Raw genomic sequence first — 24,070 nt, 5'->3', positions numbered from 1 at the left:
GCTATAAAGCGAAATTACTCCTCCAGAATCGGTAACTATACAATTAATGAGCAAGTAAAAAATTCCAAAGGCACAACAGTAATAAACCACTACGAACCGCGTCACTTTAACTTCCTGCTTAATTTTTGCTCCTCCCTTTTTATTACACTCTCCCGCCTCTCTCCTTCCGCGTGTGAGCGCTCTGTGATTGGGTCCTATATAAGGCCTCTAGCATTCCCTGCCCAGTGAGAAAGTGTATGCGCGTTGCTACGGCCATCCTCCGAACCACAGTTGTTTATGCGCAATTGGAATGCCTGTATTCTATTTCCCGTCTGGCGTGACTGTGCGTTGCTCTGTTGCTTCCGGGTCAGCTGTTTCCCGGCATTTAGGGCCTCCGACGTCTAGGTTTTGAGAAGCCTCCCGAGAAAGACCGGGTCGGACCGATGTTGAGGCGTCGCTGCTGGTCGGGAGGTTGAGGGGCGGCCGGAGGGAGAAACTGCGGCCGCGGAGAGAAGGAAAGGGCCGAAGAGGACTGGGTGGCCAATGCTGGGCCGGCGTTCACCATGGAGAAGATCTTGGAGGGGTTGGTGAGCTCGTCCTACCCGTTGTCGGTGAAGCGTATGATCGTGAAGCGCGTGGTGGAGTCGGCAGAGTCGCCGCTGAACGGGCCGCAGTGCCAGGCCATGTTCGCACTGAGCACCCGCCTCATCCTGCAGGGCCCTGACCAGTTCCAGCGCCAGGTTGGGCGGCAAGTACTCGAGGCCTACGCTCGCCACCACCGCGACGACTTCGAGATCTTCTTCACGCGCGACCTGGTACTGGCCTTGCTTCACGGGGGAGGCCCAACGTCCCCGCCCATCACGGCTCCGTCGCCTGGTCCCGGCCTTGGGTCCAACTTGAACCCCAGCGTGTTAGACTATGTCCAGACCGGCTTGCGACTTCTCATTAGCTGCCCGGCGGTGCTGGAGCTCTTTGCGCTGCTCCAGAGGGAAGCGTTGCGTCTGGTGGGCGAGAGGCCCCCGGCTCCTCTGTGCGCTCGCCTCTGCCAACTTCTGAGCGATTTTCCTCAGTGCCTGCCCCGCGGTAGAAAACCTGCCCTCGCTTTTTGCCAGCAGTTGGTTCGCAGTATTGCTCACTTCCAGACGCAAGGCACCCGTGAAGCTGCCCTACGCCTCTATGTCTCTCAAGTCACCCAAGTCAGCAGTCTCCTGCGCAGCATCTGGAAAGCAGAACCTGATACGCTGCTGCCCTCCTTGCAGGAACTCTTTGCCATCATCTCTTCCACAGGTGAGCTAATGTTTTCCTTATATCAAAGTTTTCCTGTTGAATCTAATCCCATTGGGATTCTGTAAGTAAAAATAAGAAGCTGGGTGATATCAAATGGGAAAAGGCCTTCCAACCTGCTCCAGAAAGGCTATGAACAAGAGTGGTGTTGGTGAGTGGAAAGCTGGTTAAGGCTTCCACATCTAGGTTGCAAAAATCTGGATGGCAGCACAGAGATACAGAAAACTGAAATCCTTTGCTGCTATCTAGTGGTCTCTGGATTTTTGCAGCTTGGATATGTTATATCTATCTTTGGTTGCTTTTTTAACATTAGCTAAATATTGGGGAGCAGCACATTCTCTTTACTGCCAATATGGTTCTGATTTACACAGTATTTGTGTGATATCTGATTGGAGCAAAGTTCCTAATGTGTCAAATAGTGTAGGTAAAACAAATGATTAAATTATTTAGCATTTGCTTGATAAATAGAACTGGGAGCTAGATTTTAGAAGTCTTGGAAGGAAAAGTAGGAAGAACTGAGTGTAAATATTTTGGAAAGTATTAGATTAGCAAGCTATATATTTTCATTCCTACACGCCAAGTTTTACTTGATCTATAACTCGCTTTGATTTATAATTAAGGCACAGCTTGGAGATCAGCTGGATCTTACTTTGATGATCCAAATAGAAGCTACCTCATATTTTCATTATTTATTTTTTGGAACTTTTATGTCACTTAAGTTATTATGGTATTATTAATGATATTATAGTTAATATTAAATGTTATTGAGTGACTTCTTATGCTACCTATGTGGCATAGCTTGTAATGACTGCTGGCTTTAAATGCACTCTTTTTTTTTTTAATGTGAGATGTTTAACAGAAATAGAAAATTGTCTAGTTATTAATTGTACTACCATAGAACTAGTTTAGTTTAACTAACTAAATATATTTACAAATCTAGTTAGAGGATGGTTCTTACCACCGAGCTGTTTTGCACATGTTTTGGTGCTATCTGCATAGAGGCAATGTATATTTGGAACTGTAGCATTTGCTAAAAACGCTCTTTCTACATACGGTATAATGGATATTGAAGCTGGTTTCCTTTTTATAGTAGTATCACATTACAGTGTGGTACACTACTACTGTAAAGTATGAGTGTGAGACAAATAATATAAAGTTTAGATGAGAAAATGCTTCTATCAGATGAAATATTCAGAAATACATTGTGTTATACCCAGACTACCAGTGAGCTAAACTGTGGTCTAGGAAAGCTTCATTAGATGAAGGGAAAGAGCTGATTTCTCCAATATTCTTGTAGTTTTCTTTGCCTTTCTCCAGATGAAAGTAGGAAGCAATGCTCAAACAATACCTTATGTCTTTCCAGAAAGGAGCTTCCTCTGAATATCATTCCTGTGTTTGGGAGAGAGTCTGAGAGCTTTGAATTGGTTAAATAGATGCTTAAAACTTTAATAAATAGTTGTCATTGCATAATAACATAACCTTTTAAAGTTGATTCAAATCTTAATGGGGAAAAGCGGAAGGAAGGTATAATAATTTCCTGTATGCTTGGCAATTATAGATACTTCTGAACCTTCGGTTGCTTTGGCAAGTCTTGTGCAGCATATCCCTTTACAAATGATTACAGTCCTGATTGGAAGCCTTACCACAGATCCAAATGTAAAAGATGCAAGTATGACGCAAGCTTTATGCAGGTATAGTCTTCAGTCTGGCAAAAGAGTACTTGTTAACTTAGTTAAACATCATGTTTATTGTGTGCATTTTAAAGGGCAGATTATTTATTTATTATTTCAATTTATATGGCTGCTCATCTCAAGTTCATGATTCTGGGTGGCTAACAATATTGAAACAACAGCATAAAACATAAAAAACAGTTACTGACAACATACATATAACAGGAGCCGGGGTAAAAACAAACTCATCAATGACAAATCAACATAACCATTGTACGGGCTCAGCCACACCTCCTGACCCCCAGGCCCACTGCCAGGTCCATGTCTATAAGGGTTGTGAAAGGCTGAAAGGGTTGGGGCTGATCTAATCTCTGGGGGAATGATATTCCAAAGGCCAGGTGCCACAACAGAAAAAGCTCTCTTCTTGGCCCCACCAAATGACATTCTCTAATAAATGGGACCTGAAGCATGCCTCTTCTGGCAGACCTAATGGGACAGATAGACACAGTCAGGGAGAGGTGATCCTTCAAATAACTAGGCCCATGCCATTTAATATGCAGATTAAATCTGCATATGTCTGAACATAGTGTTGCTGTGTTGGAATTGGATTGTGAGACCTAGATTCAAGTTCTACTTGGCAACAGATCTCCTGGGAGACTGTAGACTAGTCCCTTTCTTAGCCCAACATACCTCACAATCTTGTTACTATGGGTAAAAAATTAGGAGAGGTCACCAGGCATGCTGCCCTCCTCCCAGAAAGGAGCCTATAAAACCCATTCAACAAATAAAGCAGTAGTTTTGTGAAGAAAACACTGTTTTAAGGTGTTTGCACTTGTTTTAGTATCTTGTTCGTAAGAAGAATGTCTTTTCTAAGCTTTAGCATGTTACTCAAGATTTTTGAAAGGATTTATTTACAATAAATTGCTGCTTCACTAATCAAGAATATGTGTTAGTTTATCAAAATGTTTTTGTTGGTTAATTCAATCAATATTGCAACCTTAAAAATTCCTTAAATGAGAAAAAAATAATGTAGTCCAGCATGGCCCTTCTGGCTATTGAAAGGTTACCCTTTTCTGGTAAAGAATTATTGAGTTTCAATGGGCCATTTAGGCCATTAAGTCCAGGGCCCTGCTTAGTGCATAAATCCAGATAAAAGTACCTAAGTGAATACTTGTCTAACCTACCCTGAACACATTCAGTGAAGGGGATCCTATTGCTTCACTAGGTGATTGTAGCCACACTTCTGTTCTTAGGAAGTTTTTACTAACATTCATTTAGAAATTGCCTTTCTGTGACTTGAATACATTAATTAATTAATGTGTCCTCTTCAAGTTTTTATTTTGTATTTATTAGACAAGTTTGTTTAAATTATAGATATAGAATATGAGTACTGGAATTTGGAGCAGTGTCTGATTCTGAATGTTTGGCACAGTATGAAGGAGCGATGAATGAACATAGGAATTTCTCAGCAATTACATTTTATTGGGGGGGGGTTGTTTTTTTGACACTCTCCTGGAAAATGTAACCTTTTCTCACAGAGGGAGAACAATATCTTCAGTCATGGAGTGTTCTGACCTTAGAGCCTCTGTAATTTTCAGGACCCTGCCAGTAGTAAAATTGCAAGGCAGGGAGATGTCTCCATTTTTTCCTGTTTTTTTAAAATGCGTTTTATTAGACATCAAAGTATATAAACAACAATTAAGAGACAAAAAGAAACGAACTTTTTTATCCCTTAAAAAAACCCACCTCCCATCTTATATCTTATTTTCTTCTTCAAAGTTAGCTTCTCTAACTCAGACAGGAATCTCTCAGTTATCCTGTGTCCTCGGAAGTTTGGCAGGATCTACAGGATTACAGTCTAAATTACATTTTTTTTCCAGCACACAAATCTTTCTTCTTGTTTGATCAATATTTAGCAAGACTGTGCACAGAAGCATTCCCTTCAGAGCTGACCTATTTGGTCTGCATTGCTGCTAGGCATAAACCTACCTTTAAAAAAAGATACTTTTTTTTCTATTTGCAATAGTTGCTTATATATCCCCCTGGCTGTGTCCCCAAGCATTTGGGCCAGGAGGTAGTGGTGTGTTTTTTGTTGTTGTTGTTTTGAGGATGGTTTTAATCAGGATGGTCATAGATTATGTATTGTGTGTTTTAATCTTTGTACGCCATCCAGAATCACTGCTGTGAGATGGGTGGCTCTATAAGTTAAATAAATAAATAAATGTCTCTCGTCTGTAGGAAACATTAGCTCACTTCTCATTTTTGTGGACAATTTGCATGAATATGGGCAACAACCTAGAGTTGACCTTACCTATGTTCACTGCAAAATTTCAGAATGATCAGTACACATATTGAGAAGTTAAACATCAAAAACTATATATGAGGTTTAATTTGGTTGCTGGCTATTTACTGAGCTGGATATGGGGCATTGAGAACATACATGTATATACTAATGAGGATTATATCTAACCTATAACCTGTCTTCCTGTATTGGGCAGCAAGGAGAAAGTCCTGGTGGAGCGGTGGAAAGCATAGGGATATGATGCCTTGGTAGAACTCTGAGAGGAACAATGAGTGGCAGGAAGACATCCCATTACATTGGGATGGATGGATGGATGGATCAGTCAGTATGAGGCTGGTCTGAATCCCTGAGACAACTGACTTTGTCTTTAACCAGTTGGAACATACGTCACTTCTTACTTAAGATAGTTTGAAAAAATATGAAGAATGTCCATCCTGAATTCATTCTTTATCCTAGGAATTTACAGAGGTTAGTGTGTATGTATTTATTAAATGTACTGCTGCTGCAAAAGTGTTTTGTCAGCTTACAGTAAAACACAAAATCAGAATTAAAATGTGAGATACTAAAAACAAATCAGTTAAAAGCCTGTTTTAAAATATATGTTTTAGGGCTTTTTTTTTAAGAGGATTTTTGTTTTGTTTTGGTTTGGTTTTGGCTCCTCAGTCAACAAGGAAGTTTGAACCCTGCTATAGATAAATTTTCTCAGAGGTATTAGATGGGAACTTACAGAAAAGGTGTTCTCTCACTTAACCTATAGTCAAGCTATTTATGGTTTTAAAGGTAATAATCAGCACTTTGTATTTCACTTGGCAACAAATTGGCAAGCACTGCAATACTTCTAATTCTGTTATACTGTTGCCCCTTTGAGTTCTTCCAAAGAATAATCTAACTGCTGAGCTCTGTACTAGTTGAAGCTTCCAAACTAAATATGAAGGTAGACCCATGTAGAGAACATTATAATAGTCAAGTCTGGACAACTACTATGGGTTACCAACCATGCATCACAGTTTTAAGAATGATTTATTTTGTATATTGATAATAATCACTGGCCTCTGTTTAAAAAAAAAGCTGTAATAGATGGATTTGATACTTTGGTTTCTGTACTAAAATGCAGTGTATCCAATTCTGTATCCTACAATTTAGGAATGTGTTGCATTAAAATAGCATTTATTTGACCTAATTTGGATATGGCAATTAACCAGATTGGTTGATAATTCTAATTTATAATTAGACTGTATATTGCCCAGTTATACTTCTTGGCTGTTCTTTTCAGTAGGAGCAGCTAGGCAAACTAGGGAACCTCCATCTATGATTTGGTGAGCAGCCGAATCAGAATCTTAAATTACTATTTAAATTGCTTGGGTTTGCCATGAAATATGAACAAATCCACTAACTTGTTTCGTAGATTTAAGTAGTAGTTAATTTTGCTTTCATCTTTATATGCTTAACTAAATGAACTCTTAAATAAACTGCTAGGAAATAAATCTGGATGTTTGGAGGATAAAAATAATAATATGCAAGTTGGTTTCAGTGTTAAAAATGGGATATTGTGAACTTGTGGAATTGTTATGTAACTTCTGCTCCAAAAGTGTTCCTAAGCAAATTTTCCTGATAATTTCTCTCTTTCCACTATAGCTCTCTGCATTATCTTCCATGTTAATATTGGGGAAGGGTATCCTGATTTTCAGAAGCTATTTTATATACATAGCAGTGCTAGAAAAGAAGAAGAAAAGCTCCATTGTAAGAAACTCAATTTGTTTCTTCCTGGAATCAGCCAGAGTTTTTGAAAAAATAAGCCCTGTAAAAGTAACTTATTAAAATTCAGGATTCTGGATTTATCTCTATCTTTACTAGTTACTGGCTATTACAGTTCAGCACATATGAATACTGTACATACGCGCACACATAGACTAAACTAGATTGCAGGTATCTGATATCTGAGTGAGCCCTGGCATAGAAAGGGCAGCATATAAAAATGAAAAAAGTTGTTGGGAGTCAGGTTGCATACAACTTTTAATAATAATGAAATATTGTTAATTATATACCAATATTACTGGAGTTCTTCTTTAATAATGCTTTTAAAAGAACCTATATAAAGTGGGACAAAATTCCTTTTGGCATTAATTTAGGCAGCATATATTAGCCATGCAACAAGCTAGTTTTAGATAAGAAATTTCTATATCTTACTTTTCCTTCCCTATCCCTTCTTCCAAAGTAGAATAAGTAGGAGTATATCTACAGTAACATATTTTGTTATTGCTCATTAGCTAACAAGTTATTAAAATTTGGATTGGCCATATGGCACCTGTTTTAACTTATGGAAAAAAATTATCTGTGATCAAAAAAGCTAATTCCTAGGTTTACTGTAAGTAATGTGCCTATATATTTTAATTTCAGTAGATTGCATAGTGACCATGCATACCTTAGCAAACTAGTGCTGGTTCATTAGAAGTGGGAATACTTTTGCAGGCTTGATTGTAACTGACAAAAGGAACAGTAATGAAAAATGGAGAATTCTTAGAAAAGGAATTCTTTATTTTTCATAGTAATTTTATACTTTTTGGGAAATCCTCTACCAGACATGTGAAGGATTTAAAACTACTTTTTACCATATTTTCTTTTGGACACTTACCTCTCTAGCCTTCACCCTGTATAGTTTTCAGGCTTCTTTACTGGTTATCCATCTTTTTCTACCTTGGGGTATTTCATTTTATTTACTCTATCTTACCTTCTAGGATCAGTAATGATGGGCAATGCAGCTTTCCTAGACACTAACCTAAAGTTAGGAAAGGGGGGAGAAATTAATGTTTTTAAAATTAAATCATGATACTTATATTTCCAACAAAAATCAGCAGCACTTCTGCTTTTCAAAGAAAGCTTACTGGGGGTCTCAAGTAATTACACAATATAGAATCATATATTGGCCATTATCACTATTAATGTGAGTTTTGTTGATTACTGGTCTTACATGGATTTTTAAAATCAAATCTGGAAGAAAAAATATTTTAAAATGTCAACAAATGGTGAATATTGTGGTTTAAGTAGCAAATCTTAACGTTGAGAATTATATGAGGAATATCAAATTATGCTGTCGAGAATTTGCTTTTTGCTATAGTACATGTATTAATGATGGAATGATGATAGTGTAAAGAATGTTTGTTGACTTTGATAGTTTTATTTGTTTACATAATGTTACAAAACCAGGAGGGAATCAAAATGTTCATCTTTGTCCATGATATCCACACAATTTATTCTATGGAGCATTGCAAATTAAAAAAAAAATGTGTTACCTTGAGAGAAACAAGAGGCGAAATACTGAATTTTTTCTGTAGCTTCCCTACAGCAAAATAGGTATCTGGCAAAACTTTTTCCCTCAGCCAAAGCATCATACAGTGTGATCTCAGTGTGACCTATGATGATCTTCATATAATGGATATAACATGTAAACCACTACCAGATTTCAGAAATTGGGTGACTGAGATATATGTTTTGCAGCTGAAATACTTTAAAAAGAGAAATTCATCACTTTTCAGAATGATTGACTGGTTGTCCTGGCCATTAGCTCAGCATGTGGAGACCTGGGTGATAGCACTGCTAAAAGGACTGGCTGCAGTTCAGAAGTTTACTATCCTTATTGATGTTACTTTGCTTAAGATTGAATTGGTAAGTATTATTACTCAGTGATTATTAGACTTTTAGTTAATGTTGTAATACTATTGCTTTTTTATAGAAATTCTTCATCAAATTTGATTTGTGTGTTTGTAAATATATGGTACAGAATTATAACACTGCTGTAAATTTCTAAATTTTAGTAACAATTCTTCCTTTTCTTGCAAGGTATTTAATCGCCTTTGGTTTCCTCTTGTGAGACCTGGTGCTTTGGCTGTTCTTTCTCATATGTTGCTCAGTTTTCAGCATTCTCCAGAGGCTTTTCACTTGGTGAGTTTTATCATATGAGCTTTAAAACTATCACTTAAAAAGAAAATACCTATAAGCATGCCATCTCACTATTTTATTGATAAAACCAAAACCATAGTCATGTTTACAACTTGGTAAAAATTGAAACATAAATTTTGGTTATGTTATAACTGACTCTTAACTTTTATCTTCCTCTACCTTGATGGCTTATATCAGAAACCATGATATAAAACAAATCTAAGTAACAGGAATTTTAAGAATTTTCTATGTGTTTATATAAAGATGTAAAATGTGTGTAGTGAGGAGAGTGATACTGTACAGAACTTGGTATTGATGTCTACTTAGCACTTTCCTTCTAACAGCGTTGCATCTTATAATGGGTTGTTTCAAATTATGTTATTCCAGTTGTCCAGTTCCTTTGACAAATTCATTCTATTTGTTATATTGCTACAGAAGCCTGTTATAAAGAACAGCATAGGTTAAAATTTAGCTGTCAATGCAAATGAAAAATGTAACTAAAAATTTTTAGAAACTAAATATCAGAGATGCACCCTGCTAATTCTAAAATTATGGAATAGTCTATTCTTTTTAGCACTTTCTTAAGTTTTTTTCCTTATTTGCTAGCAGAGGTGATATACATCACACTAGATGGAGCTGTAAAACTAATTTCAGGAAGAGCTCATAGAACATAGAATGGTTTGTACATTTGCAGACTTACCATAAATTTTAAAAAGCTAGTAAATGTTTCAACCACAACATGTAGGGCAATAGTGTACTAGTAGTGGCTATCCAGATTTCTACCCTAGTAGAATGTGAAATTACGTTTCTTAACTTGAAGTGCCTAATTTAAAGACTAAAGAATAAAACTGATAATGTGTTCAGGAAATTGGAATATCATAATTCATTATTTTTCTGTTATTTATAATGCTATGGTTTTCTTTAAAATGTATTATATGTTATAATTTAAAAAGTTCAAAAAGCAATCCAATCATTAATCTATTTATCTTAAAATTAGATTGTTCCACATGTGGTTAAGTTGGTAATATCAGTCAAAAGTAATGGCCTGCCCACCAGCACAGCATTCTTGAGACAGCTCAGTGAGTTAATACACTGTATGATGTATCATTACTCTGGATTCCCAGAACTTTATGAACCCATTCTAGAAGCAATAAAGGTATGGAAATATAAATATTTCAGTGCTATAGGGCTCAAACATCATTTCTTATTTTTCTGCATGAAAACTCTGTCAGCTATTTTTTCATTTCAGAAAAAAGTAATGAAAAACACTGAAATCAGTAAGCAGAGTAGAATATAACAGTGTCATTAATCTTTATCTTTTAAATAAGATCTTGAGTTGTTTTATCCATAAAAGAAAATGGTAATGCATATTTTTACTTTTACATGGGAAGATCTTCGTAGACCTATTTCTTGCCAGTTAATTAGTAAAAAGAAAAAGTTATGCTGGCTAATTCTTTGATACCAGACACTACTGTTTAAATTAGCCGAAAGATTGCCAGATCAGGGGGAAAAAATCCTTTCACGTATCATTTTTTGTTAGCAAGGGGACTGTACAGTGTTTGAGAAGAATGATATGTGTTTAGATTTATGTAATAGTCTTCCACAAGATGTCAGACAACTTCTGTAAAAAGGGATTGGTGAGCACTTAATTTAGGTTTGATCCTTGATTTGCACTGCAAGAAAGAATATTATGGCAAAGATGAATATTATGGTGAAGCAAGTTGTTATACGTTACTATCAGAGAGGCATTTTTCTCAGCAGAGCAATTGCTAACATTTGGAAGTAATGGGACACAAGCTGCTAGGCTGCTGGTTTTGTAGATGCAAGTATAATAAAAACACATGCATAATACTATTTTTTAGCTGTTCAGTGTTCAACCTGCCTCTCTGTTTTCATTATAGGAGCTTCCCAAACCCAGTGAAGAGAAAATTAAGATGATATTGAATCAGAGTGCCTGGACATCTCAGTCCAGTTCCTTGCAATCTTGTCTGTCTAGATTTTCTGGAAAATCTGAAACTGGAAAGACTGGTCTGATTAATTTAGGAAATACTTGTTACATGAACAGTGTGATTCAGGCATTATTCATGGCTACAGAGTAAGTTTAAACTTATTTGTTTTAAGGATTGCAACTTTTTATATATGCACTATGTTTCCTTTTTTAAAAATACGTGGCATTTTTAAAATTAAGGATTTGAACGCTCCCCCCCAGTGGGATTTTGAAGGGCCCTGAAGATGTAGCTGTTCCCCTGTCTTTGGTGAGGACAATTGACACCTCTTTTCTTCCTTTCCCTTGTTTCCATCTGGGTTTGTTTTCTTTGTCATCTTTGTTTCTTTGTTTTATGTTTCTTGTATTGTTACTTGCTTTTAAATGTTTTTAACTTGTAAACTGCTCAGAGTCATTGGGAGTTGAGTGGCATATAAATTTAAATTATTATTACTGCTACTACTATTATGGCTTGAATATGGATAGTAAAAATCTGAGTAAGTAGTCAGAATGTGTTTCCTTGCCTCAGTTCACATCTTGAATCACAAGGTATATATATTGGAGTTCAAATTCTACATGCAAGGTATACTGACTTCGTAGTGGTATATATTTTCCCATTTATATAGATTTTCAGTGTGAGTTACTGAATTGCCAAATATATTTCTATATATCCTTCTGTTTGTAATTGGAGACATTTACTTTAAGGCTGTATTTTTTGTAAATTTCAAACCAAAACTAAGTCATTTCCCAAAGTTATTAATTTAAATTGTTCTTCAAAAGTATGGCTTGTGATTAAGACTTAGTTTAAGCAGTCTTATATTACTAATATAATTTGGAGCATAGTTAAATTATTTTAAATTAGATCAGTAAATTCTTGAAACATTAGAATATGTTTGTGTGTATAAGTATGTATCTGAAAACATGATCTCATTTTTCTTATTTTTGCAGTTTCAGGAGACATGTGTTATCATTAAATCTAAATGGGTGCAATTCACTAATGAGAAAATTGCAACATCTTTTTGCATTTCTTGCTCATACGCAGGTCTGTATAACTCTTATTTTCTGAATATTAAAGCTATAATATTTGGAGCTGCCACTCAATATTGCATAAAAACATTTTTTGCCTTATTTTGTGTACAATTAATTCACTGTAGCATATGTTAACCTTTCATCAATCAATAGAAAATGCAAACAATTGTTTCATTTCTAAAATTTTGAAAGAAGAATTGGATACTTGGAAAAAATGCAGAACAGTTGAAATTGGGCACTATACTGATATACTTAGAAAACGGTAATTTTAAGTTAGATATAATCAAATGTTTGATTCAAACATTCCCCCACAACTTAAAGCAGTACATTAAGAGGTTAGGGTTAATGTCCAAAATTATTTTGGAAGAGAATATTAAACAACTCTTGTTGTACCTGAATACATAAAATTCTACATGGTGTCTTTAACTATAACTAAGCTATTATTTTTCCTGTATTTCAAATATACTTTTAATTCTAAATTAATGTTTTTGGATAAAATTAAACTTGAACATGAAATTGTGAAGTAGATACTTACATATTAGGATTTATTCTGCAATCAGTACAGTTCATTAATCCTTTAGCTTTTCCACTACTGTACTTGCATCCTAGTTACTTGACTCCTTTTTTCACAAATTGTGAAATGCTTTACAGAATAACGTCAGTGTTTGAAATTTACTTTGTCTTATTTGCTTTTTGGATCTAGAGGGATGCATATGCTCCTCGCCTTTTCTTTGAGGCATCTAGGCCTCCCTGGTTCACTTCTAGATCTCAGCAAGACTGCTCTGAATATCTTAGGTTCCTGCTAGACAGGTAATGGTACCCTGGAATTCATCAACCAAGATATTTGTTTTTTAAATATGTTTTATATGCAAAATGTGTTGTAGGCAATGTATTTTTATAACATTGTTAGTTAAGAAGTATTCATCATAGACGTGTTTCACAAAGAGTTACAAAACTGAAGCAGTCTTCCCAATTTTAAGGTACAAAAAATATGGTATCTTTATAAAGACGACTATTTAAAAATAAAATCATAGAATTTTATATAATCTGAAATACAGGAAGTCCCCAAGTTTAAGAACGAGTTCTGTACCCAAGGTCTGTCCTTAGGTCGAATTTGTATGTAAGCCAAACAGTATTATTGTATAATACTGTATGAGTAGTATTGTGTAATTAACTCAAACCATTGTGTATTTAACTCAAATCATTGTGTATTTAACTTGAATTTTGCTAGAATAGTCTCTGTTCTTAACTATGGGTCGTCCTTAAACTAGGCATTTTTAACCCAGGGACTACCTGTACGTGCTGAAATACAAGTTTTGCTTTTGATATGTGACATATCAATCACAATCTTTTTCAATACAGTGTAGGTTTTCAGTTACTGTTTCTTAAAAACCACTTGAATCTCCACAGTGCAAAGTTTCTCTGTCTATAAAATTCACATGATGGGCCAAATAACTCAAACTTTATCCCACTGCTAGGCCTGAACTAAAGTAAAGTACCTGTTGGAATTAAAGTAATGGAGCAAGTATTAAGGTATAGTGGGGGGGGGGGGGCATTCAAAGCCTTTCATTCTACTCTAATCTTGTCCTAGTAAATAACTGGTTGTGTGTATAAGCATACTGGAACATAGTAATGTATCGACTAGCAGGTAAACTGGTGGAGAACAATATAATTTGAATAGAATTATTTTCTTTCTAAGGCTACATGAAGAAGAAAGAACCTTGAAAGTTCTGTCTTCATCAAAGCTTCCTGAGGATATGAATGAAGAGTCCCTGGTCCAAGATGTGTCCAACAAATCTCAACTGTTTATCAAACAGTCTTGTACAATGAAAGAGGAGAGAACCTTGATAGAAAAAATGTTTCGAGGGAAACTGCAAACAAGCATATGCTGTTTAAATTGCAAAAGTACTTCTCATAAAGAAGAAGCCTTCACAGATCTTTCACTTGCTTTTTGTCCTCCAGTATTCTTTAAAAATGTTAGTCCACCAACTGTAGAACATTCATCTGATGAGAAAGATGACTCCATGGAACAAGTCAGTGCTAGGGCATTGAGCCCTGCGATAGAGATGGCATCTGGTGCGCTAACAGTTGGTGATTCCTGTGAAATGGTCACAAATGATGGTACTTTGAAAGATCCCCCCATTGACTCAAATTCTGAAAATGCTACTGATCCTTTTATCTGTAAGGCTGAAGTTGGGGATAACTTGCAGAAACACGCCAGTGAAGTTACTCCTTCAGTTACTGATTTGTTAAATTATTTTTTGGCACCTGAAGTTCTTAAAGGGGATAACAAATACTTTTGTGAAAAATGCGCCTCCTTACAAAATGCAGAAAAAATTATGCAAATTGTAGAGGAGCCAGAATACCTCATTCTTACTCTTTTGAGATTTTCATATGATCCCAAGTGTCATATTAGGCGCAAAATCCTAGACAATGTATCTCTTCCACTTGTTCTAGAATTACCTGTCAATAGACCTCTCTCTTCCTTAAGTACATTGTCAGGCATTTGGTCTATGAGTGTTCAATTTTCTGACACAGGGGAGAATCTAGCTAAAAAACTCAAGCCTTCTGGTGCTGAAGAAGCAGGTTGCCCTCAACTAATCCCTTATGTATTAAGTTCTGTAGTTGTTCACTCTGGCATATCTTCTGAAAGTGGGCATTATTATTCTTACGCAAGAAATGTTGCTAATTCAGGGTCTTCACTAGGATCTTTTGATCAGTCTCAAAGCCTGGCTTTAGCTTATCCTCAAAGCAATTTAATGGCTGGAGAAATTCCCACTGCAGCTACTGAAAAGGACCTGGATGAAAATGAAGTGTCAAAGGAATGGTTTCTATTTAACGACAGCAGAGTGACATTTACCTCATTTCAGTCAGTCCAGAAAATTACAAGCAGATTCCCCAAAGATACTGCTTATGTGCTGTTTTACAAAAAACAGAATAGTGCTGGTGCTATTAGTACTAAATCAGCCAGTGGGCTTTGGATCAATGGAGATCCTCCTCTACAGAAAGAACTTATGGATGCTATTACAAAAGACAATAAGCTGTATTTGCAGGTAAGGTACAGATATTAATTTGAAGGAAATCAGTTGTGTAATTGCTGTAAATGTGGAGTGTATGATATAAGGTTGGGAATACTAATCTAAGTAAATTATTCTGTATTAACCAGCATTATTGAAATAATTAATGTGGATTGCTAAAATTTAATATTGCCATATTTCAGGGAAAGGAATAAAAACATCTTTGAAGCATAGTTCTTATATAATATAAACATGGACTGGCAATCTTGAGATCTTATGTTGATTCTGTATAGGTGGGGAGTAGTTGAAATATTTAATGTGAATTATGTTCATAACAATGAGTTAACCTCACAGTTTCCAAACAAAATGAGTTGGTTTAATGTTTACTTTAAAAAACCTTAAATATCTTCTGAACTTAAATAATCTGTAGTTCTTCTGGATATTTGATCCAAAATATATGGAATCACAGCCATAATGTTGTTAAGATTATTTTTATTCAAATATTTTATGATCTGCATTTGTTGAATACATAAATGTTATAACTATAGAATTAACATGAAAAGAAGTCATTTAAAAACTCAGGGTATTGTAAAGCATAGTTTAGAATTCAGTTTGACAAAAAGCTCTCCTGAGAGTTTAGGCTGATTTGAGAGGAGATTGAGAGTTTAGGCTGATTTGAGAGGAATTTGCTAAAGTGTTCGTATTTTTCAATATGCTGAATCTAAATTTCTTTCTACCTAAGCACTTCAGTTCTACTAGTACACTTCAGTTCTCTTTTTAAAATCAAAAGCAGTAGCAAAGTGAGGAATATTGGTTTCTTGTCAGCTCTTGTACTTCCATTATTTAATTAATATTTAACCTTGAAGTTGTCAGGTTAATGCATATTTATATAGCCACCCATATCACATATATGACTCTAGGTGGCTCATACATTAGCTTTGAATAATTCTAACCAGAACCAATTGGAAGTGGAATCCAGTTGAAATTTATTTGGGCAAAATTACAAAATCTTCCCCTTCATGGATCACTGCCTTGTCGTGGCGAAGGGGCTTGCGTAACTCAGTGAAGCCATGAGCTATACCGTGCAGGGCCACCCAAGATGGACAGGTCATGACAGAGAGTTCTGACAAAATGTGGTCCACTGGAGAAGGAAATGGCAACCCACTCCAGTATCCTTGCCAAGAAAACCCCATGGACAATGTTAAAAGGCTAAAAGATATGACGCCGGAAGATGAGCCCCTCAGGTCAGAAGGTGTCCAATATGCTACTGGGGAAGAGCGGAGGGCAATTCCAAGTAGCTCCAGAAAGAGTGAAGCAGCTGGGCCAAAGCCGAAAGGACGTTCAGCTGTGGATGTATCTGGAAGTGAAAAGAAGGTCCGATGCTGTAAAGAACAATATTGTATAGGTACCTGGAATGTAAGATCTATGAACCAAGGCAAGCTGGATGTGGTCAAACATGAGATGACAAGATTGAACATCGACATCTTGGGAATCAGCGAACTGAAATGGACGGGAATGGGTGAATTTAATTCGGGTGACCATTATATCTACTACTGTGGCCAAGAAACCCTTAGAAGAAATGGAGTTGCACTCATAGTCAATAAGAGAGTGGGAAAGGCAGTAATGGGGTACAACCTCAAAAACGACAGAATGATCTCAGTGCGTATCCAAGGCAAACCATTCAACATCACAGTAATCCAAGTCTATGCCCCAACCACTGATGCCGAAGAAGCTGAAGTTGACCGCTTCTGTGAAGACCTACAACACCTTCTAGAACTAGCACCAAAAAGATGTCCTTTTCATCATAGGGGATTGGAATGCTAAAGTAGGAAGTCAAGGAGTAATCGGAATAACAGGCAAGTTTGGCCTTGGAGTACAAAATGAAGCAGGGCAAAGGCTAATAGAGTTCTGTCAAGAGAACAAGCTAGTCATAGCAAACACGCTTTTCCAACAACACAAGAGACGACTCTACACATGGACATCACCAGATGGTCAATACCGAAACCAGATTGATTATATACTTTGCAGCCAAAGATGGAGAAGCTCTATACAGACAGCAAAAACAAGACCAGGAGCTGACTGTGGCTCAGATCATGAGCTTCTTACTGCAAAATTTAGGCTTAAATTGAAGAATGTAGGGAAAACCACTAGACCACTCAGGTATGACTTAGATCATATTCCTTGTGAGTACACAGTGAAGGTGATGAATAGATTTAGAGGATTAGATTTGGTAGACAGAGTGCCTGAAGAACTATGGACGGAGGTCCATAACACTGTACAGGAGGCAACAACTAAAACCATCCCAAAGAAAAAGAAATGCAAGAAAGCAAAATGGCTGTCTGATGAGGCTTTACAAATAGCTGCGGAAAGAAGGAATGTGAAAAGCAAGGGTGAAAGGGGAAGATATAAACAACTGAATGCAGATTTTCAGAGAATAGCAAGGAGAGAGAAGAAGGCCTTCTTAAATGAACAATGCAAAGAAATCGAGGAAAACAATAGAATGGGGAAGACTAGAGATCTCTACAAGAAAATTGGAGATATGAAAGGAACGTTTAGTGCAAAGATGGGCATGATAAAGGACAAAAAAGGCAGGGACCTAACAGAAGCAGAAGAGATTAAGAAGAGGTGGCAAGAATACACAGAAGAACTATACAAGAAAGATCTTAATGTCCCTGATGTCCACGCTTGTGTGATCACTGACCTTGAGCCAGACATCCTAGAGAGTGAAGTCAAGTGGGCCTTAGGAAGCATTGCTAACAACAAAGCTAGTGGAGATGACCGTATTCCAGCTGAGTTATTTAAAATACTAAAAAATGATGGTGTTAAAGTGCTGCACTCAATATGCCAGCAAGTTTGGAAAACGCAACAGTGGCCACGGGATTGGAAAAGGTCAGTTCATGTTCCAGTTCCAAAGAAGGGCAATGCCAAAGAATGCTCAAACTATCGCACAATTGCACTCATTTCACATGCTAGCAAGGTTATGCTCAAAATCCTACAAGCTAGGCTTCAGCAATACATGAACCAAGAACTACCGGATGTACAAGCTGGGTTTCGAAGAGGCAGAGGAACTAGAGATCAAATTGCCAACATTCGCTGGATCATGGAGAAAGCACGAGAGTTCCAGAAAAATATCTACTTCTGCTTCATTGACTATGCAAAAGCCTTTGATTGTGTGGATCACAACAAACTGTGGCAAATTCTTAAAGAGATGGGAGTACCAGACCACCTTACCTGTCTCCAGAGAAATCTGTATGCGGGCCAAGAAGCAACAGTTAGAACCGGTCATGGAACAACCAATTGGTTCAAAATAGGGAAAGGTGTACGACAAGGCTGTATACTGTCACCCTGCTTATTTAACCTATATGCAGAGTACATCATGAGAAATGCCAGGCTGGAAGAATCACAAGCCGGAATTAAGATTGCAGGGAGAATCATCAACAACCTCAGATATGCAGACGATACCACCCTAATGGCAGAAAGTGAAGAAGAACTAAGAGCCTCTTGATGAGGGTGAAAGAGGAGAGTGCAAAAGCTGGCTTGAAACTCAACATTAAAAAAAACTAAGATCATGGCATCTGGACCCATCAATTCCTGGCAAATAGAAGGAGTAGAAATGGAAGCAGTAACAGACTTCATTTATTTGGGCTCCAAGATGACTGCAGACGGAGACTGCAGCCATGAAATTAAAAGACGCTCCTTGGGAGGAAAGCTATGGCAAGTCTAGATAGCATACCTTGCCGACAAAGATCCGCATAGTCAAAGCTATGGTTTTTCCAGTAGTAATGTATGGCTCTGAGAGCTGGACCATCAAGAAGGCTGAGCGCCGAAGAATTGATGCCTTTGAACAGTGGTGCTGGAGAAGACTCTTGAGAGTCCCCTGGACTGCTAGGAGGTCAAACCAGTCAATCTTAAAGGAAATCAACCCTGATTGCTCATTGGAAGGATCGATAAAGAAGCTCAAGCTCAGATACTTTGGTCACCTAATGCGAAGAGAGATCTCTTTGGAGAAGACCCTGATGCTGGGAAAGATTGAAGGCAAAAGGAGAAGAGCACGGCAGAGGATGAGATGGTTAGATAGCATCACTGAAGCAATGAGCATGAAACTGAGCAAACTCAGGGAGGCAGTGAAGGACAGGAAGGCCTGGCGCAATATGGTTCATGGGGTCACGAAGAGTCGGACACGACTTAACGACTAAACAACAAAACAACAAAATCTTAGCATATGTTAAGTATACTACTTGATTATTAGTCTAGACAATTAATTGTCCTTACTTTGATGTAAAAACTGTGCTCTGTAACATTGTGGTGCTAGGAACAAGAAAATGTAAAACTCAGAATCACCACAACCCATTGAAATAGAAATATTAACCTCCAACTCACCACTCTATTGCCTGTACCTTTATCATGGTGGCTTACAACTCTCTAAAATGATAGTATTATATAATAAAAGTACAATGAAAATACAAAAGAAACAGATAAAACATAAACACCACATATATAAAATATGGCATGGTGGATAAAGATATCTGTAGTGTCTGTTAAAGTATATCAAGGGACGGCATCATCTGTATTCCTAGAATAGAATAATCAAGTTATTTCAAAGTGGTAACCTTCCAGGAAGGATCTATCTCTTGTTGCTATAAAATGTACTTCCACCCTAGGTCAAACATAGAAATGCTTGTCCTAATTTAAGTAACCAGCTAGTATGCTAAGGTAGGTAATTTCTTTGTATCCTGAACCGAGAAGCAATCATCAGTTTGAATTATGCTCAGAAAGAAAGACATTATATGATAGATGTAATGTGGCAGCTGCTTTAGCAGTCATTAGACCAGATGTCAACTTGAATGTAGTCTTGAACATGGATCTCCCCACTCAGTATAATATTTTAAACACTACATGCTGAGTAACAGTTACAGTTGAACTGAAATGGACAGAGTTATTTCAAACCACTGTGCAACTCAATCACCCAGATAGTAAAGCTTAAACTAGGACCATTTCCAGATTGCATACTTGTTTTTCAAGGAGAATTCAAGCTCATCCAAAACAGGTGAAATTTTTATTTCTAAAAATCTCTTCCTCAAAAGGACACCATATGTTTTATTTGATTCAAGTATCCATTTTTAGCTTCAGGCTAAAGTAGCCATTACTACTTTTAGGCCCTGATTAAGTATCCCAGCAATTCCACCTTGATAACAGATGGGGAAAAAATGAATTCAAAGCATCTAATGGAATATTGTCTCTCCATCCCATGTCCTTCTTTCCAGAAAAGAAAAACAACCCAGATAATATCTAATTGTCTGAATATGGAATGCTAGCAAAATTAAACACACTATCCTTGAACACTTAGCAAAGTCCTCTCAAATCACATTTATTGTTAATACAAAGCTTCGGCTCTGCACATTTGCTTTATAAATAACAGGTTTGGCAGGTTCTTATTCAAAAAGAAATGGGTACGGATGCAAGGGAAGACTGTTGTTTTAATTACATAAATGTTGGCTTTTCCACAAGCAAGTATGAGAATTAAGGTGATGAGATTTGAGAGAGAGACAAATAAGGGAGGTGACTCAACAGAAGGGTTATAGACAAAGGATGGCAGGGAAAAAGAAATTAAGGAAAAGATTGTAGAGGAATTTGATAACTGCAATATTTGTATGAGATTTGAGAAAAGGCAAGAACTTAGTGATGTGATTTTAGGTGTAGAGTTACCTAGTCATAATGATGAAATTATAAATAATCCATGATTTGGATGTTTATGTTAATAAGGGGGAAAGTAGGAAACACAGATAATTTGTGAACGCAATCAAATAATGGGTCAAGGTTTTTACTAAAGAAGCCAAATTTTGGTAATGTTTTAAAACAATGTGAGTTAGTGATAGATTTTTAAATGGTGGTAAATGTCTGACCTGTGGAGTTGTTTTTCCTGTAGTGACAGAAACAAAGACCTTAAAGGTCCTCTTAGAGCAGCTGCTTGATGAGATTACATCAACCATTTCAATCATCTTTATTTTTTAGTTGGCTATATTTTTGTCTGTAAATATCATCTTACCTTCAAAATTAGCTCAGTCCTCAGGCCAAAAAAGCAATGCTGGTACAGAATTAACTATCTTAGTTTTAGGATATGAAATGCATACAAATTGAAGTATGCAAATGCTAATTCACTTCAATTGTCTAATAATTTTGGAAACCTTCCTGACTGTAACAAATGCTGTTAATTCACTGTAAAGCTATGATTCCAATGGAAGTGAAGAGTTAACTTGATGATAGAACACATTTTTATCCACAAAAACCAGGTTCAATCCTTTTCAAGGCTAGGTAGGTCTCAAAAATTCCTATCAGGAAGTTTAAGAAACTGATCAATAGTTCTGTGTGAATCAGCCCTGATTAGACCAAAATTGGAGTTTTGAAGGTGATATGATATGGCTTAACTTTGTGATTTAAAATTCAGTGCAACTCAGTTGGATTCATGCCACTTCAAGATTTGATTTGGAAAAAGATTTGCCTTTAGTTTATAACGAGGAAATTTCAAATGTCTGAAGCAGCTTCACTTACTTTTTGATATAATGGAATCCCTGGTTGTATTGATATGGCTTGCCTGTAATATCTTGGGTTAACTAGGCATGGCAACAGAAGCAGATTAGTTTAATCAGATATAATGCCATAAAGATAGGCAACTCATAAAGAAATAGGATGCTATAGAGAAACTGGCATCTGTGCCATTGCCACTACACCCTTGTTTTTAGAACCTTTCCTAGTTGTGCAGATTTTAAAAGTAAGGGCAACCTTACTCTTTTACTTCTTATTACTTCCCATGAGGTCTGACAGGATGGGCATGATCTAGTTCCCTTCGCTTAAATAATGTCAGTGTACCTGCTCTGTTATTGCACCTGCCCTGTGGAATAGCATCCAAGATTCGAATGACCCTGACCCTGATAGCCTTCTGTGACACATTACAAACTTGGTATTTTCTCTGGGTATTGGACCAGGAAGTTAAATGCAATACTTTTTGTTGATGTTTTTATTACTAATTTTAATTTGTTGTTTGCCATCCAGAGTCATATGTCAAGTGGGCAGCAATATACATCTAATTAATTAATAACCTTGAGTCTATATTTACAATGCTGGAAGCTGAGTTGAACTTCCAGTTGTGTTTGTAGGACCAGCACATTCCATTAGTGCAAGAGAGAGCAAAATTAAGGCTTATGACTGGCCATATTAAAGAAGGTGACAGCTGAGAAAGTGAAAGAAATCCTTAAGGAAGGTTAGCCTTGCCTTTGCAAAAGAGCTGATTGGTAGAGATTGTATTGAAGAAATAAAGCTTACTGGCCAACTGCTCATGTCAGTGCCAGAAATCACAGTATTCAATACAGCAAAATGGTGCTGAAGTTGCAACATTGTATATTATTTGCGAGAATCACAAAAGCCACAAAATCTATCAAATCTTTGAAGTGCTTTGGAGAACAATCATTTGTTTCACTGCTCTCAAGGAGACCTCCACACTGATTAACAAATCTGCTTTAGTGGGTTGATTCAATCAAAGCTCTGTTGAATCTATTGACCCATTCAAAACACATTACAAGCTAGGCATGGCAAGCCTAGGGTGTATATGACTCTGGATGGCAAACAACAAATTAAAATTAGTAATAAAAACATCAACAAAAAGTGTTGCATTTAACTTCCTGGTCCAATACCCAGAGAAAATACCAGTGAATGAATGCAATATTCAGTAGGAATAAAACCAGCTCTACCAGTGAATGAATGCAATATTCAGTAGGAATAAAAAGGATATGAACACTGGTCAGTCAAGTCCTTGATCTGTTATGCATCTTGCTTAACCATGATTTTTGTAGAACTGAAAGCATGTTCCAGAAAGATTGCCAAAGAATTATACAGGATTCCTGCAACACTTTGATGTTCTTGATTATCTCTGGTAGTTTAGTAAACAGAATTTTGCCTACACCCTAAATTAATCATTGCAAAACTAGGAGTGTCTTCATATGGGGCTTGTAATGTGTTTTTTCATCACTAGGCAGACTAATTAGAACTGTACGAGCTATTTTTTTTTTTCAGAATGTTCCGGAGAATCCTAGAATTATGAGAAATCCGGTGTCTGCTTGTTAAAAGACTTTAAATAAAATTGAAATGTGCTTGGAGTACTTATAGATGTCCTTAGTTTAAAACAAAAGTTTCTAAAACTAGTTAAAAAATGGATACTTCTGGTTTATTTTGTGGGGTGTTTGTTTATTTTACATTTTATGAGCTCATAACTGAAGAATTATTGGGTAAACAGTATTGATATAGCTATGTCATATGTGGTATTCTGCTCTCTGTTTTGTCCTTGAAATTTACACCATAGTTTTCTTAAAAATTAATTGTGTGCGTGTGTGTGTGACCACAGTTCATTTTTATCTTTTAGGAGCAAGAGCTTAGTGCTCGAACCCAGGCCCTAGAAGCAGCTGCAGCCTCGTGTTCCTTTCGGCCAAATGGATTTGATGACAATGACCCCCCAGGGAGTTGTGGTCCAACTGGTGGAGGTGGGGGGGGAGGATTTAGTACCGTTGGCAGGCTTGTATTTTAAGGAAGATTGCATTGGTTTCTAAACAGCTCTCATTCCTGCACAGGACTGTTATGTTACTGAACTGTATTAAATAATGTACCAAGCTTTTTTCAAGATGTGATTTTTGTTCTAAAAAGAACTTTTGGTTTTTTATTTGAAATAAATAAGTGCATCATGGAGAAATCTACCTCTTAAATTCAGTTGTTTTTCTGGAAAGATATTCTTGGCCAAAAAAAGGAATTAGACAGTTTTGTTTAACAATACTAGATAAGATAATAAAAGCACTTACACATTTAATTCCAAGTCCATTGCTGA

The 24,070-nt window shown here is 36.7% G+C and overlaps 1 protein-coding gene across 2 annotated transcripts; it reads left to right on the top strand.

Moving 5' to 3' along the window:
• The first annotated feature begins 345 nt into the window (after window positions 1–345).
• Window positions 346–23,938, top strand: USP38 (ubiquitin specific peptidase 38). Of its 2 annotated transcripts, XM_088132810.1 has the most exons (10): window positions 346–1,266; window positions 2,822–2,954; window positions 8,769–8,898; window positions 9,073–9,174; window positions 10,169–10,327; window positions 11,073–11,266; window positions 12,104–12,197; window positions 12,888–12,994; window positions 13,884–15,237; window positions 23,615–23,938. In XM_088132810.1, exons 1-10 carry the CDS (start codon window positions 543–545, stop codon window positions 23,774–23,776), a joined length of 3,159 nt encoding a protein of 1,052 aa, XP_087988936.1. In that variant the 5' UTR covers window positions 346–542; the 3' UTR covers window positions 23,777–23,938. The 2 variants fall into 2 exon arrangements, with proteins under 2 accessions (XP_087988936.1, XP_087988937.1); XM_088132811.1 differs by lacking the exons at window positions 346–1,266; window positions 2,822–2,954 and adding an exon at window positions 3,006–5,703.
• Window positions 23,939–24,070: the final 132 nt, after the last annotated feature.

This window comes from Python bivittatus, unplaced genomic scaffold (genome assembly GCF_059951505.1).
Source record: "Python bivittatus isolate LINGU-HERP-01145 unplaced genomic scaffold, Pbiv_v1 ctg000070_np1212, whole genome shotgun sequence".
Classification (NCBI taxonomy): domain Eukaryota; kingdom Metazoa; phylum Chordata; class Lepidosauria; order Squamata; family Pythonidae; genus Python; species Python bivittatus.
Note: the sequence above shows the minus strand (reverse complement) of the source record. Positions and strands in the feature narration are given on the sequence as shown.

Coding starts and splice junctions, on each gene's coding strand:
- USP38 (XM_088132810.1), top strand. CDS start 543: ATGGAGAAGATCTTGGAGGGGTTGGTGAGCTCGTCCTACCCGTTGTCG. Junction 8,899..9,072: donor CTTTGCTTAAGATTGAATTG/GTAAGTATTATT, acceptor TTTTCTTGCAAG/GTATTTAATCGCCTTTGGTT. Junction 10,328..11,072: donor CCATTCTAGAAGCAATAAAG/GTATGGAAATAT, acceptor TTTTCATTATAG/GAGCTTCCCAAACCCAGTGA.